The sequence below is a fragment of the Grampus griseus genome (assembly GCF_964374135.1).
Source record: "Grampus griseus genome assembly, chromosome: 13".
NCBI lineage: Eukaryota > Metazoa > Chordata > Mammalia > Artiodactyla > Delphinidae > Grampus > Grampus griseus.
The window spans coordinates 21863589-21877547 of NC_139007.1; the positions used below are offsets into that span (position 1 = coordinate 21863589).

Consider the following 13959-nt stretch of genomic DNA (forward strand, 5'->3'; position numbering starts at 1 on the left):
TTCAGCCTAGATCTAGCCATCAGACCACCGCCTTCAGGATGAGGTGCGGGGGTGAGGAAGAAGAGTGGGTAGGGGGTGGGGCAGGTGGAACTGAAACTGAACTTCATTGTTCGCGGGACTGACTCTTCCCGAAATAGCCCGATAACAGCGCCTGCGCAGTGCGCGCTCTTTGTGCCGGGCTGCAGCAAGCGGGTTGTTTGTGTGTGCCTCTTCAAGGCGGTGGAGGCGGAGCAGGAGAGGCGTGGCCTCCCTGTCGCATTCTGATTGGGCTTTCTCAGAGAGGTGGGCGGGGTAGGGCGGAGCTTCCGATAACAACACTCGGAGCGGAGGCTCAGGCTATTTGTTGCTGCGCCGCCACCGCCCGACCCATGGTATGTTCTTTTCTCGGGCTCTGTTAGCAGCAGCCGCCGCCGCCGCCGCCCTGTGATTTCTGGCCTTATCTCCTCCTTCTACTCTTGCTGAGCCACTTTTCCTCGTAGTGCTATGACCGTCGTTTCTGTCCCACAGCGGGAGCCGCTTGTTCTGGGCGGCCGCCTTGCGCCCATGGGTTTTTCCGCCCGCGGTTACTTCGGGGCCCTCCCGATGGTTACCACTGCTCCGCCGCCTTTGCCCCGGATCCCGGACCCACGGGGGTTGCCCCCCACTCTCTTCCTTCCTCACTTCTTAGGGGAAGATGGTCCCTGTCTGACCCCTCATCCTCGCGCCCCGGCACCTCTGCCCAACTGCAGCCTCGCCACGGCGGGGGGCACCCCTCGGGCAGCACCAAAGAAGCGGCGAAAGAAGAAGGTGCGGGCCAGCCCGTCGGGGCAGCTTCCCAGCCGCTTCCACCAGTACCAGCAGCACCGGCCGAGCCTGGAGGGCGGGCGGAGCCCCGCGACGGGCCACGGCGGAGCGCAGCAAGTCCCGGACCAGGCCCAGGCCGCCGCCTGGGCCCCGGCTCCTGCGACCGCAGCTCGAACTGAGGAAACGAGCCCTTTCCCTGGCTCGCTGCCGCCCGCGGCGCCCGGCCAACCCTCGTTCAATAGAGAGGTAAGGGCCGCGAGTGGGACGGGGGTACCACTGGCGTACCGGCCCCTAGTCGGCCACAGCCCGGACGCGAGGTTTGGGGTCCTGCGCTCTGGGGTCGGGAAGGGAGGGGCCGGGTTGAGGGTTGAGGGACGGTTGTTTACTCGGGAGGGAAGTTTCCGTGACGCCCGCTCTGTTCTTGCTGGTGGCGGGGGGAGGGGAGGCCAGCGCTGGCGCTGCTGATTGGCTCCGGGGAGCCGGCCAATGAGAGGAGCGGCTGCGCCCCAGCAACAGTCCGGATTTAGAAGGCTGGCGACGTTCCAGGGGGTTTCGGCGTTCTGGGCGCGGGGTGGGGGGGGCGGGAGAAGGAAGAGACCCGCGGGAGGCTGACGTCAGCGCGCGCTACGTGCGGAGCGCTTCGGCGCCCATGAAGGAGGCGAGCCGGGCGGGGGTTGGGAGCGCGAGGGCGCGGGCCCGCTGGCGGCTTTCCGACCGTTGGCAGCGCCAAGACTCGTCGGGACGCGCGTACGGTCTCTCGGTACCCGGTGTGGGGTTTGTCACGGGGCGGCAGCCGCCCGCTTCCGGTTGGCTTTTTGCTGAGTTGTGAGGTGCGCGGTGTGGGGCGCCGGGCCACCTGGGGCGCTGCTCCTCGCGGGGCCGACCTACTTAGCTGTGCTTTTCAACTTCGAAAGTCGGTAGGAGCGACGGCAGAGCTGTTGCCTCTTTGAAGCGATAAGTTCTCTGGGCTAGTCTATCAGATGAACGGAATTTACTACGCATCCCCACGGTGTACTGTGCCAGGCTTTCTTAGCGGAAGGTAGTTTTATTGCTTGTGTCCAGAATGATGAAGTTTCCGAAAGAAGAGTCCCAATTGAATTGACGATATGCTGCCCAGTTGCTATTGGACTAGGATAAAATTGATTAAAACTTAAACGGTATTAAGTGGCTATATTACTTAAAGTAACCTTTGTATCAAAATAAAAACATTTTGACTTGAATTTCAAAAACCTTCATGATAATAATGAAAATAAGTTACTGACATTTGTTGAAAGAATATTGGTTTGAGAGATTTGCAGCTCATCTAGCTGTGCCCTTGCAAAAACTTAAATTTGTCCACCGTGATTACTTAAATTTTGTATACGTTCTTTTCAGTTCCACGGCTCTTCTGTAATATTAATTACTGTAAAAGCGAGTTTTTGTACTTGTTTCCTAGTAAGATTCCTTTATTTTCTAGAACGGTATTGAAACCGGGAGCTCTGTTGTCAGTTACCCTTTTTGACATGGATTATGTTACCTTGTGCTCCGGCTTTCTATTTGTGTCCTGGCTTACCTACCGTATTACAAGTGTTGAAAGGGCAGTGATCGAATAGATTACTCTGTCTTTCCATTATCATGGCTTCCTGTAAGGATCACTCGAGTTAGGAAAGTGACTGGAATTTAGGCAGTAAAGTTCTTGAAGTAGTTTTTACAACAGAAAGTAGGGGGCAGGCAGAAAGCATTTTCTTCTATGTATTATATGTGTAACTGGACGAGATGATAGAAAGTGGTAAGTATTTTAGTATTTAAATTTCTGAAATTTTGTTTTCACAAGCTGGGGGGATAATTTTTAATGTGTGTACTTAGTAACCATTATCAAAACACTTTCTCACTTAAAATCAATCTCCTAATCAAATTTCTATTCTGACATAATTTTTAAAGAACCTGTCTTAAAAGGTAAATAGTGTATCTATTAACATAGTTTTTCTTTCTAATCAACCAAAGCATTTGAAAATTTCTCTTGGAAATACCCTGCTGTAAAAACGCTGACCTTTGTTAGTTAGGAAGAGGTTGTCATACATGTTTGGAATATAGCTCATTACTCTTTATGGAAAGGTGGACTTGGTTACCTTGGGTTCTTTGACATTTTAGAATCAGCATTGGTAACAGTGATTACTAACTATTTTTAGTGATAAAATTAGATGTGTGCATATTTGGACTTCCAGGGATAAGTGCAGCAAGCATTTAATCAAGACAGTGAACTAAAGTCCACGGGAACTTTTTAAAAGAAAATATGTTAGATATATGGTGAGGTTCATGACTGATTTTTATCATGAGACTGTATTCACTTTTATGTTCCTTGTCTTTGTAGGTTTTAAAATCAAAGATGGGAAAATCGGAGAAAATTGCCATTCCCCACGGCCAGCTTGTTCATGGTATACACTTGTGTGAACAACCAAAGATAAACAGACAGAAAAGCAAATATAACTTACCACTAACCAAGATCACCTCTGCAAAAAGAAATGAAAATAACTTTTGGCAGAATTCTGTTTCATCTGATATAATTCAGAAGCAGGAAAAAAAGCCTTTTAAAAATACTGAGAATATTAAAAATAAGCATTTGAAGAAATCATCATTTCTAACTGAAGTGAGCCAAAAGGAGAATTATGCTGGGGCAAAGTTTAGTGACCCACCTTCTCCTAGTGTTCTTCCAAAGCCTCCTAGTCACTGGATGGGAAGCACCATTGAAAATTCCAACCAAAATAGGGAGTTGATGGCAGTACACTTAAAAACTCTCCTAAAAGTTCAAACTTAGATCTCAGATTTCAGTATGTATGTAAAACATAGCTTTTCCAAAATCCCTGGACTCTTGAAAAGCAGTGGTACAGAAATGGAAGATTACCTTGTTGCAATTTACAAGGGCAAAAGATGAGTTTAAAAAATTACAAACAGCTTGTATTATATTTTATATTTTGTAAATACTGTATACCATGTATTATGTGTATATTGTTCATACTTGAGAGGTACATTATAGTTTTGTTATGAAAGTATGTATTTTGCCCTGCCCAAATGGTAGGTGTTTTGTATATATACAATGGAGAAATTTTAAGTGTGCTAAGGCACCTGAAAGACCGATTTATTTGCACAAGGTACTGAGATTTTTTTCAAGAAACAGCTGTCGAATCTCAAGGTGAAGATCTCAATGTGAACAGTTTACTAATGCACTACTGAAGTTTAAATCTGTGGCACAATCATTGTAAACATGGGGTTTGTCTATGTTTCTCTAAATTGATTTCTGCCTTCTAATCTGTAATTACCGGAAAACTCCTATTCCCATTTTTACCAAACTTAATTTCTGGGTTTTGGTTTATATCCATTCAAATTTAAAATTTTAATGCCAACAAAATCGGTTGTAATCAAATTTTAAAATAATAATAATTTGGCCCCCCCCTTTTCAACTAGTCTTGACTCTTTGTGTGTGATTGTTTTTTCATGTTTGAATGTGTAACTAGGAGATGGATTTTAACTTTCCATTTTACTGGCTAAATGTCTATACTAATTGTACATCCTCCCTCTGAAAGCTGGAGAGTCCAATAATTTAACACTACTACCTCTAAGGGGAGGAATTCCCCATCTCATGAATGGAAATGGTTGTGGGCAAAAGTAAAGCTGATTAGCTTATAGCTTAGAATATGCGTTTATTTTTTGAGCTGTTTCATAAAACACCATTTGACTTACCACATATTTACAATGAAAGAAAACGGCACTTGTTTGATTTGCAAAATTTATACTGATACTGAATGGGATACTTGAATCAAAGCAAATATAATTGATGTTAAAATATTAGGTGGAGACTTTGGAATCTCAGGCTTGCTTTAAGTTATGGCAGCATATGTATTTTTACTTTAAAATTCAAACTTCTACTCAGTAGTGTATCTATAAAGTCTATTCCAGTAAGAAATTCTAGAACACAATTTTCCGCATATAGTTTTTCATTATGTTATACAAGGCCAAAGTTTATGCCAAATGATACAAAGGAAAAAGTAATTGGTAATGAGTAATTGGTCAGTATTTAGACATGTGAAAAAGTAAAGGTGTTCAGAGGCTATATGTGATCCTATAAGGTAGTATAGATGAGAAAGGTGCCACCATCCTGAGGAAGAAATAAATGAACCTTAAGTCTCAACTTCTTGTATCATTTTGGTTCACACAAGAAGGGAGGACACTTACCTAACCTTAACTTAGAATCACTATTGACTTAATAAGCAATGCCAGGATGGCATGATGACTTGTTATAGCCACCTCAAAATCAGAGAATTTCTAATAGATGTGGTCACTATACAGCTTGTCAACACCCCAACCAACCATTTTTCTTGGCATTGACTGTAACATGCTTTGTTCTTAAATGAATTTAGAGAAAGTTAACTTCATTTACATATAGGTATATGTAGATGGATTTTAAAAAAGCACTTAGAGAAACTTAAGATACAAGTGCACTTTCGACCTTATAGAAGATAAGACTTTTTTTTAGCTAAGAGAAGTGTTAACACATTGGTAAAGAGGATGGTTAAATTTTTTAAAGGATGATGTAAGGAAATAGGTTGTATTATAAAGTAACAGATTTTATAGTTTGAAGAGTGGGTGAAATAGACTACAGATATATTTAGTGAGAAGGTGTTAAATTTAAAAGTTGAATAGTTTTGGTGTTAAAGTAAAACATTTAGCAGCATGTCTTAGTCCCTCTGGGCTGCTATAACAAAATACTAGACACTAAGTAGCTTATAAACAAATTTCTTTCTCAGTTCTGTAGGCTGGGAAGTCCAAGATCAAGGCATCAGTGGATTTGGTGTCTAGTGAGATCCCAGTTTTAAACGTTCATAGATGGTGTCCTTTTGCTGTGTATGCACTTGGCAGAAGGGGTGAGGGAGCTTTCTGGGGCTCCTTTTATAAGGGCACAAATCCCATTCATGAGGGTTCCTGCTCTCATGTCCTAATCACTTCCCCAAGTCTCTACGTCCTGTATGTTACCTCGGGGGTTGGGTTTCAACATAGGAATTCAGATCATACTGCAGCCCAATTATTCAGCCATTATTCTCCTATTGGAGTGTCTTGAAACATCTCCTACAATGCTCCTGTAATTTGTGTTTTGTGGGTGTATAGAGCACACTTGGTGTTTGCAGTTACCAGCTCCAGGCCTAAACTTTAACTAATGGTCTGATTAAAAAATTACCATTGCAAAGGGGTAAAAGGTTTGTAACTGTAGTATGTGAGCAGAAAAAATTGTTCCATGCAGTGGCACTTCCCTATAAAACAGATACCAGCATGTGGTTTAGTATTTTGTACTGAAGTTGCTTTTAGGTGAATTTGTACAATTTGATACTGAGTTTATTCAGCTCATACCACTGACGTAGTGAGACTATAGAAAGCTGCTTTTATTTGCATTAATCTTGGTGCTAAGTAATTAGTGTCCTTGTTAGGAAGATAAAGGGAAAAGAAGGCAATAAAAGACCAAATTACAATATTAACAGATTGACAGGAGCCATTCTTTTCAAACTTAAAGGTGGTTTGTAAGTTAAAATACAAATTTTAGGGTGGTTTATAAATTTAAAGACTAGAATGTGTTAGGCAAGTAATCTACATTTTATCAGGACAAGCATTTAGGTTTTTAGGCAGTACTATGTAATTACCCCTTTCCTTCACAGATTTTAATACAAAGCTAGTATGAATGTGGGACTTGAATGGGATCCAGTCATGCTACACTTGGGGAAAACCATTTGCATTTCTTTTGCGTAGTACATGATTTTAAACTAGCTCAAAACTCCCACAGTATTTGCTTTTGTCTTTATCTGTCTTCTTTAAAAGCCCTGACTCAACTTTCGGTGTTGCGAAGGAACAAAACCCAGGCCCCAGGCCCCAGGCGCATGCTTCTGCCCCTCAGCACTAGGGCCCAGGATGGACCTGGGAAGGAGGGCATGGTGGGCACCCGCCCAAGCCAAAGAAGTTAGGATTATGAGGAGCTGTGGGGGTGGTGGATAAGCTAGACTCCTCCAAGGCCTTGTCCCTCACCTCCCAGCATGTCCTCAAGTAAAAGCATTTCGATGTCTGGGGAAGGTTAGGGCTGTCTTAGCTCAAAGCCACCGACCTCTGCCCTATTCCTGGTTTCTTCCAGAAACGGTGCTTGGGGAGAGAACCATAATTATTAAATGGTTTGAGATTACCAAAAAACGCAGGGCATGTGTTTGTGTGTGGGAGACTGGTTTTGTGATTAAGGACTTCAAGAGGTAGTATAAAGAAAGGCAGCTAAATTTTGAGTGGGGATATTAAGCAATCAGTTATAGAAAAGAAGGGAAAGGGTTTGAGGATGCAAAGGAACTTTTATTTGATACTGGCATTTTGTATGAGTCTTCATTCCGGCTCACGTAAATGCAAGTATCTTCCTTACAAATAGATGGGAAATCTCATTTTAGGAGTTAAGGCCATAGTTCAAAATTCCCCAGTTGGTAGTCACCAATTTTACCTTTTTTTAAAAAAATAAATTTATTTTTATTTTTTTGCTGTGTTGGGTCTTCGTTGCTGCACGCGGGCTTTCTCTAGTTGTGAGTGGAGGCTACTCTTCGTTGCGGTGCACGGGCTTCTCATTGCAGTGGCTTCTCTTGTTGCGGAGCACGAGCTCTAGGCACGTGGGCTTCAGTAGTTGTGGCATGCGGGCTCAGTAGTTGTGACTCACAGGCTTTAGAGCGCAGGCTCCATAGTTGTGGGGCACGGGCTTAGTTGCTCCGTGGCATGTGGGATCTTCCCGGACCAGGGCTCAAACCCGTGTCCCCTGCATTGGCAGGCGGATTCTTAATCACTGCGCCACCAGGGAAGCCCAATTTTAGCTTTTTTAAATAACGTGTTGTAAACATTACTAATGGGTTGGCCTAGGTGAGTTCTGACATCTCCCAAATCAGTCTTATGACTCCAGCAAACGGCTCATTTATGCACATGTTTGATAACACATTTCTGCATATTATAAAAATCCTAACAATGAAACTAATATAGAGTCCCTGTCTTGGATAAAACTGCCTCAACCACCCCTCCCCTCCTTGTTTGAAATATGTTCTTTCGTGTCATTTTTGAGTAGCATGTCTACAATTTAGTGTGGCGGGGGATTAAGTGTGAAGTATGTTCAGGAGATGGTTGACCCTTGAACAACACAGGTTCAAACTGAGCAGGTCCGCTTACACACAGATTTTTTAAAAATAGTAAATACTACACTACTACATGATCCACAGTTGGTTGAATCCGAGGATGTGGAACCTTGGATATGGAGGAATCAGGGACATAGAGGTCAGACTATAATTTATATGCATATTTTCAACCGCAAGGGGTTGGTGCACACCCAACCCCTGAGTTGTTCAGGGGTCAGCTGTACAAGGATAATTGGCAGAGCTAAAAGCAGCGTAGGTGGGTGAGGAAGAAATGATGGCCATAACTGAAATACAAGCTTACCCTACAAGAAACGTTTTTAGAGGAGGTAAAAACAAAAGTCAAGTCATTGTCTCTTGCAGCAGGTGGTGACTAATGCTGGTGAGTAGGGATTGTCTAGTTGGGAATCGGGACATCTATTAGAAGTAGCATTGAGTGGGGCCTTAAAATATTCAGTTGTATCTGCCATGCAAAGAAGAGTTGAATATATTGTCAGAGATAAAAGTTTTAGCAGTGTTATGAAAAGATGTGGAATACCCAGTAGCTTAAGAGAAGTGCAGGGAAGGAAGATTCACTGTCTTGAATGGTGTATTGGGGTAGTAACATGAAGGGCTTTGAATGTCATGCTGAAGAGTTTCAACTTTATTCTATAAGCATGGCAGAGTCACCAAAGGCTTATGAGCAAGGTAATGAGATTTCTGCTTCAAAAAGAAAACTGGTGAAAATACAGAGAACAGTTTGGAAAGGGAAAGCTTGAGACATGAAAGCCACTTGATATTTCAGTGGTTTAAAAAAGAGCCTTAAAGGATATTATCAGAGGGTATACAGGGGCATGGCCTTACTTGGGAGATACTTTGGAGGTAGAATTCAGAATTCAGCAACTGAATGAAGGGTAAGAAAAGAATTTTTAAATTGAGCAATCAGGAATTTAAAACCAGCAATTAGGGAACTCTGGAGGGGGTTGAAATTATAGAGGAAGGTAATTTTGATTTGCATGTTGAACTTCGAGATGCATGTAGGATATCCACGTGGAAACACACAGCAAGTAGAAGATAGGTCAGGCTGAGAGGTACAGCTTTGGTAATAGTGCACAGAAGCACTAATTACAACATGAATATGGAACTGAAATATTTTGTCTTCCTATATTCTTTTTTCCCTCACTGGGTTTAACACCTTTACCAGTACTCTTGACCTCATCTTTTCTGCCTCCTGTGGACTCTCAACTTCATCTATGATAGTAAATTAGTTGCTGAACTGAAAGTATTTCCTCTGAAAGTGTTAAGTGGTGGTTAGTTATTACTGACCTGTAAAAGTCTATGTTAGTGGACGGTTCTAATGTTAAGTTCTGGATTCAGACAGCAGGGGCCCAGCTGCTGAAGAGGAACAAAGTTTCCTTCCCTTAGTCCAAGTTTTGATGCTGGGTGAAACTGATCTTTTAACATTCTATATCTTTTTGTAAATCTCCCCCCTTCTAATGACCATCCCATCATACTGCTGAATAATTATCCTTTATTTAGAGAATGGAAGGCCCCCAAATCCCATGCACTCTATGCAGTTGATACCTGCTTCACGTTGAGGGAATCAAACATATGTACTTATACTTGGGTATGAAAGGCTGAGTCTCATTATCTTCCTCTATATACTTAAAACTTTGAAGGACATTGCAGAATGAAAACACTTAAAAATCACAAGCCTGCTCTTTCAGCCCTGAGCTATCCATAAATCTTTCAAAGACTGCCAAATACAAGTCTCCAAATGGGAAAGAGTGTGTCTGTGCTGAGATGAGATGGTGTAGGAAGCAGGATTGTTGTAGGCACAAATCGTGTAGTTCAGGAGCTACTTGTTTTTGTATCTGAAAGGAAATTTGAGAGTACATTTTATACAGTGCTATTTATAAAAGCTCATAAAAATTAACCTTTGAAAGAAACTTTCTTGAAAATTTTAGATAGGATTCTCTGAAGCTGTGGGGTGGATAAAGTTCTAAGAATAGGGATGATCTATTTTATGGTTGAACTAAACCCTTTTTCTTTATATCTCTTGGATTAGATTGTCTTGAATTAATCTGACAGTTTTCGGATTAAGTTACTTTTCATATCCTTTGCAATTCTCTTGGAGTTCTAAGTTAAATATGCTAAAATGTATGAGTAATATTCCTAACACCCAGGAATTGTATTTGCCAAACTTAAACTTGTGAATTACAATTTAAGACTTATAGAAGGTGTTACATTTACTGTGGGTTCACTGTCAAGATCTCAGAATTCATTTTCTAAAGCAGAGTTTAGAGTAATGTTTCCTTAGTGTAGAACTGGTGACACAAATTTAAAGTTCCCTCTGTTAGAGGAATAGTTTATCATAGATGATGTGGCATTAATTACGGTCTCTGAATTAAGTAATGGTAGGAAGGGGAAAAACGGGAGAATTGGCAGAAAGCAGCCTACATGGATAATCATGGAAAATCAGATGCACATTTGTCAAAGGAGGCTACAGGTTCTATTCAAGCTCTATTTAATTAGGAGAGATCATATATCTTGAATGTATAATAGCTTAAAAGACAAAATGACATTCTTAAGCAATAACGTTGAAAACTTCATTTCTCTAGTCATTCATACGATAACTTTTATGCATGTGTAAGAAAGGATCCAGGAAAGTTAAGTAATTTTTCCCAGTCTACTACATAAAGTGGCAGGAAAATGTGGTATTTTATATATGATTGTAAAGATAATAGATACTAATCAGACTCCTCCAAAACTGGTCATATATATATAGCTACTCCTAAATTATTACAGATAGTTCCATTGTTCTAAGATTAGAGATTAACCTGATTAGTTGTCAAAACAGAATTACAAATGTGTTCTTAAGAGTCTAGAATCTTGAAGAGGGGATGGCAAGTAGAAGACATTTTGATGACTTTTATTTCCAACATGGAAATGTTTGATTTAACTGAACTCAAAACTGCCTTCTAACAGTTAAGATCTTTAAAAAGGAAGATCTTTATTATTTCACTCTATTTGGCAACATGGAATCAGAGGGCTTTGGTTCTTCCTACCAAACCCTTAGAGAGATCTACAGTTTGGGGGATCTTCTTGCTATAATAAGGGCTCTCAACCGTCCCTTCCAACGTTGAAATTGCCCTTACTCTTTTCAACTGATCAGACACTAAGGGCTCTCAAATTTTAAAACAAAAGGATTAACATCAAAGATTGGATTACCCTTTTCCATCAGCCTTCCAAGGGTCCTAGTCACTGTGCATTCAGTCCAGTCTCCTTAACCATTTGTGTTTCTTAGGTTACTGTAAATCATCTGATGTTTGAAGCCAGACCCTGAATTTCAAAACTAAGAAAATAGAATTATGTTTACAAAAGATATTCAACCAAGATTTTTGATCACTCTTTAATTGGAATAGCCCACTTATGAATATTCCAATTTTCAAAAATTTACTATATGTTAAATTCAAAATAATTGAGGAGAAGATTGATGGAAATATATGTGATAAAACAAGCATAACTTTTAACTGTAGAATCTACGTAGTGGGTATATGGGTGTTCATTTTAAGATTACTTTCTTATTAAAGAATTTTACAACAAAATGTTAACAGAATTCGGGAAAGTTAACGCTGCTTTACTAGTTCACTCCAACATTACACAGAAGTTGAGTATTTGCCAATAATTCCAAAAGCTCACTTACATGTAACATTAAGCACAAATAAGTCAATCTTTTGATGTAAACTTTGAATATCCTAAATGTTTTTTCTTTGCTCTTTCAACTAGGCTGGTTAGTTGGTTATAACACTTCTAAAATAATGGAACAATTCTAGTCAATGACTGAAATACCAAAGCCATTGTAAACAAGAACTGAAAGATTAGAGAAAGGATACTGTATTTAAGCATTGTCTTATTTGGGAAATGTGACAGTTGACATTTAATGTTAATGTTGAAATAAATGTTAAAGCTTGAAGAAACTTTAATTAGGAGAGGATAAAGAGGTAGGTGGAGACTATAAAGATTCTGAAGGGCATTTATAATAACTGCCCATCGTTTGAGGGGAAAGTTGAAGAATTATCTAACATGGAATAACTTGAACTTCAAGTAGCGTAAGGAAGTGTGTCTGTCTGAGATTCCCAAAGAAGAAAGGGGATGGCCGAAGGGCTGGTGAGCACTGAGTGACCAGGAGGTAGAAGGGCAAAGCAGGGTGCAACTCTTAACACTTGGTTGGCGCCTACTCTTTAAAGCCTTTAATGTTGAATTAATATCAGTGGAGTTAATGGAAAGTTAAAAGCATTTAAAATTATTCCTTAAGTGTAGTTCCACTTTCCATGATAGATATTCATGTAAAAACACCACCTTCTAGTCAAGGTAGATAAAAGGTGGACAAAAGTGCAGTCACCAAAACCTCTTACAGTATCAGTTATATTTGACTACGGACAGGCAGCTAAGAGCACCTCATACAAGTGCTTTTCATGTATATTTTATTTTTATTTTTTAATAGATCTTTGACTATAATTGCTTCACAGTACTGTTAGTTTCTGTTGTACACCGAAGTGAATCAGCCATATGCATACATATGTCCCCATATGCCCTCCCTCTTGCGTCTCCCTCCCACCCTCCCTATCCCACCCCTCTAGGGCATCGCAAAGCACCGAGATGATGTCCCTGTGCTGTGCGGCTGCTTCCCACTAGCTATCTATTTTACACTTGGTAGTGTATACATGTCAATGCTACTCTCACTTCGCCCCAGCTTCCCACTCCCACCCCGTGTCCTCAAGTCCATTCTCCATGTCTACATCTTTATTCCTGCCCTGCAACTAGGTTCATCAGTACCATTTTTTTTTGATTCCATATATATGCGTTAGAATACAGTATTTTTCTTTCTGATATACTTCACTCTGTATGACAGACTCTATGACACCTCACTACAAATAAATTTTAGAAAATTTTTTATCCATGTTTTTAAGTGGTATTTTTAAAAAAATCCCACATAGATTATATGGCAAGAGTAGGGAATTATAAAGTATAAAATAACACCAAAAATGGTTAGACTTTGTATACACATTAAAAATTATAATGAATATTCTAACAAAACTAGAGCATTAGTTTTGCTAATTCAGTTACATTTAACATTTTAAGGCCCAAATCTTAAGGTTTACCGACAATGTGAATGTTAATGCTTTTCCTTAAGGTTCTTATGAAATTATATAAATATTTTACGTGTTAAAATAAATTTAAGTAACATTCCATCTCATTTTTAAAATATAAGAATGCCCTGAAGAGTCAGACCAGTTATACAGCTTATGTCGATTTTGAAAAAAGGTCTTCAACAGAGTACTTTTTCTCAAGGTGTAAAGTAGTATTCCCACGAAGCAGACACCACCTCACAAATGTCATAGGAATGGCTCTTAACTTCCCCCACAAAGAAATCCACTGAATTTTTCTTAGTATTGAAAAAAAAAAAAAAAAAAGGCTATCACTTGAGCCTGGAAGACTATTTTATATTGAGATTTTTGTTGAAATTAGTCAATTTAACAGCATTTTAAGTCTATACTATAAGGAGTAAGCCAAGAAAACTAGAATGTGGTTTTCCTCAATTTCTATGGACACATTTCTAAAAAGCATATAGTTCTTAGGCATTTAGTTCACAGAATTATACTCCTAAATTAGAAAAGTGGTAATTTTGCTTCTTGTTTCAATTACACTTTTTCTGAGAAACTGCTCATCCTACACAAGCTGCAATACATAAGATCAAACAGTAATAAACATGCAATCAATCCATTTCTAGCACAAAGCACTGATTACTGGCTAGATAGTCTCATCTGGAGAGACTGACCCTTTAAATTTTCTGTCTGCATTCTGAAAGAACCTGAAACCTGACATACCCTAAGATATTCCTGATTTTAATTTGTAACGTTACTAGTTCATAAACTTACAGGTAGGTTGAATATGGTGTTCTGAAACATGTGAACCAAACATATGCTTTAAATCACATAATACATTTAAAAAACAGTAACCATTAACC

The 13959-nt window shown here is 40.2% G+C and overlaps 1 protein-coding gene across 1 annotated transcript; it reads left to right on the top strand.

Annotated features, from left to right (window-relative positions):
* The first annotated feature begins 319 nt into the window (after positions 1–319).
* Positions 320–4220, top strand: PNRC1 (proline rich nuclear receptor coactivator 1). The gene is made up of 2 exons (XM_082668868.1): positions 320–1029; positions 3134–4220. Exons 1-2 carry the CDS (start codon positions 484–486, stop codon positions 3575–3577), a joined length of 990 nt encoding a protein of 329 aa, XP_082524994.1. The 5' UTR covers positions 320–483; the 3' UTR covers positions 3578–4220.
* Positions 4221–13959: the final 9739 nt, after the last annotated feature.

Coding starts and splice junctions, on each gene's coding strand:
- PNRC1 (XM_082668868.1), top strand. CDS start 484: ATGACCGTCGTTTCTGTCCCACAGCGGGAGCCGCTTGTTCTGGGCGGC. Junction 1,030..3,133: donor AACCCTCGTTCAATAGAGAG/GTAAGGGCCGCG, acceptor TTGTCTTTGTAG/GTTTTAAAATCAAAGATGGG.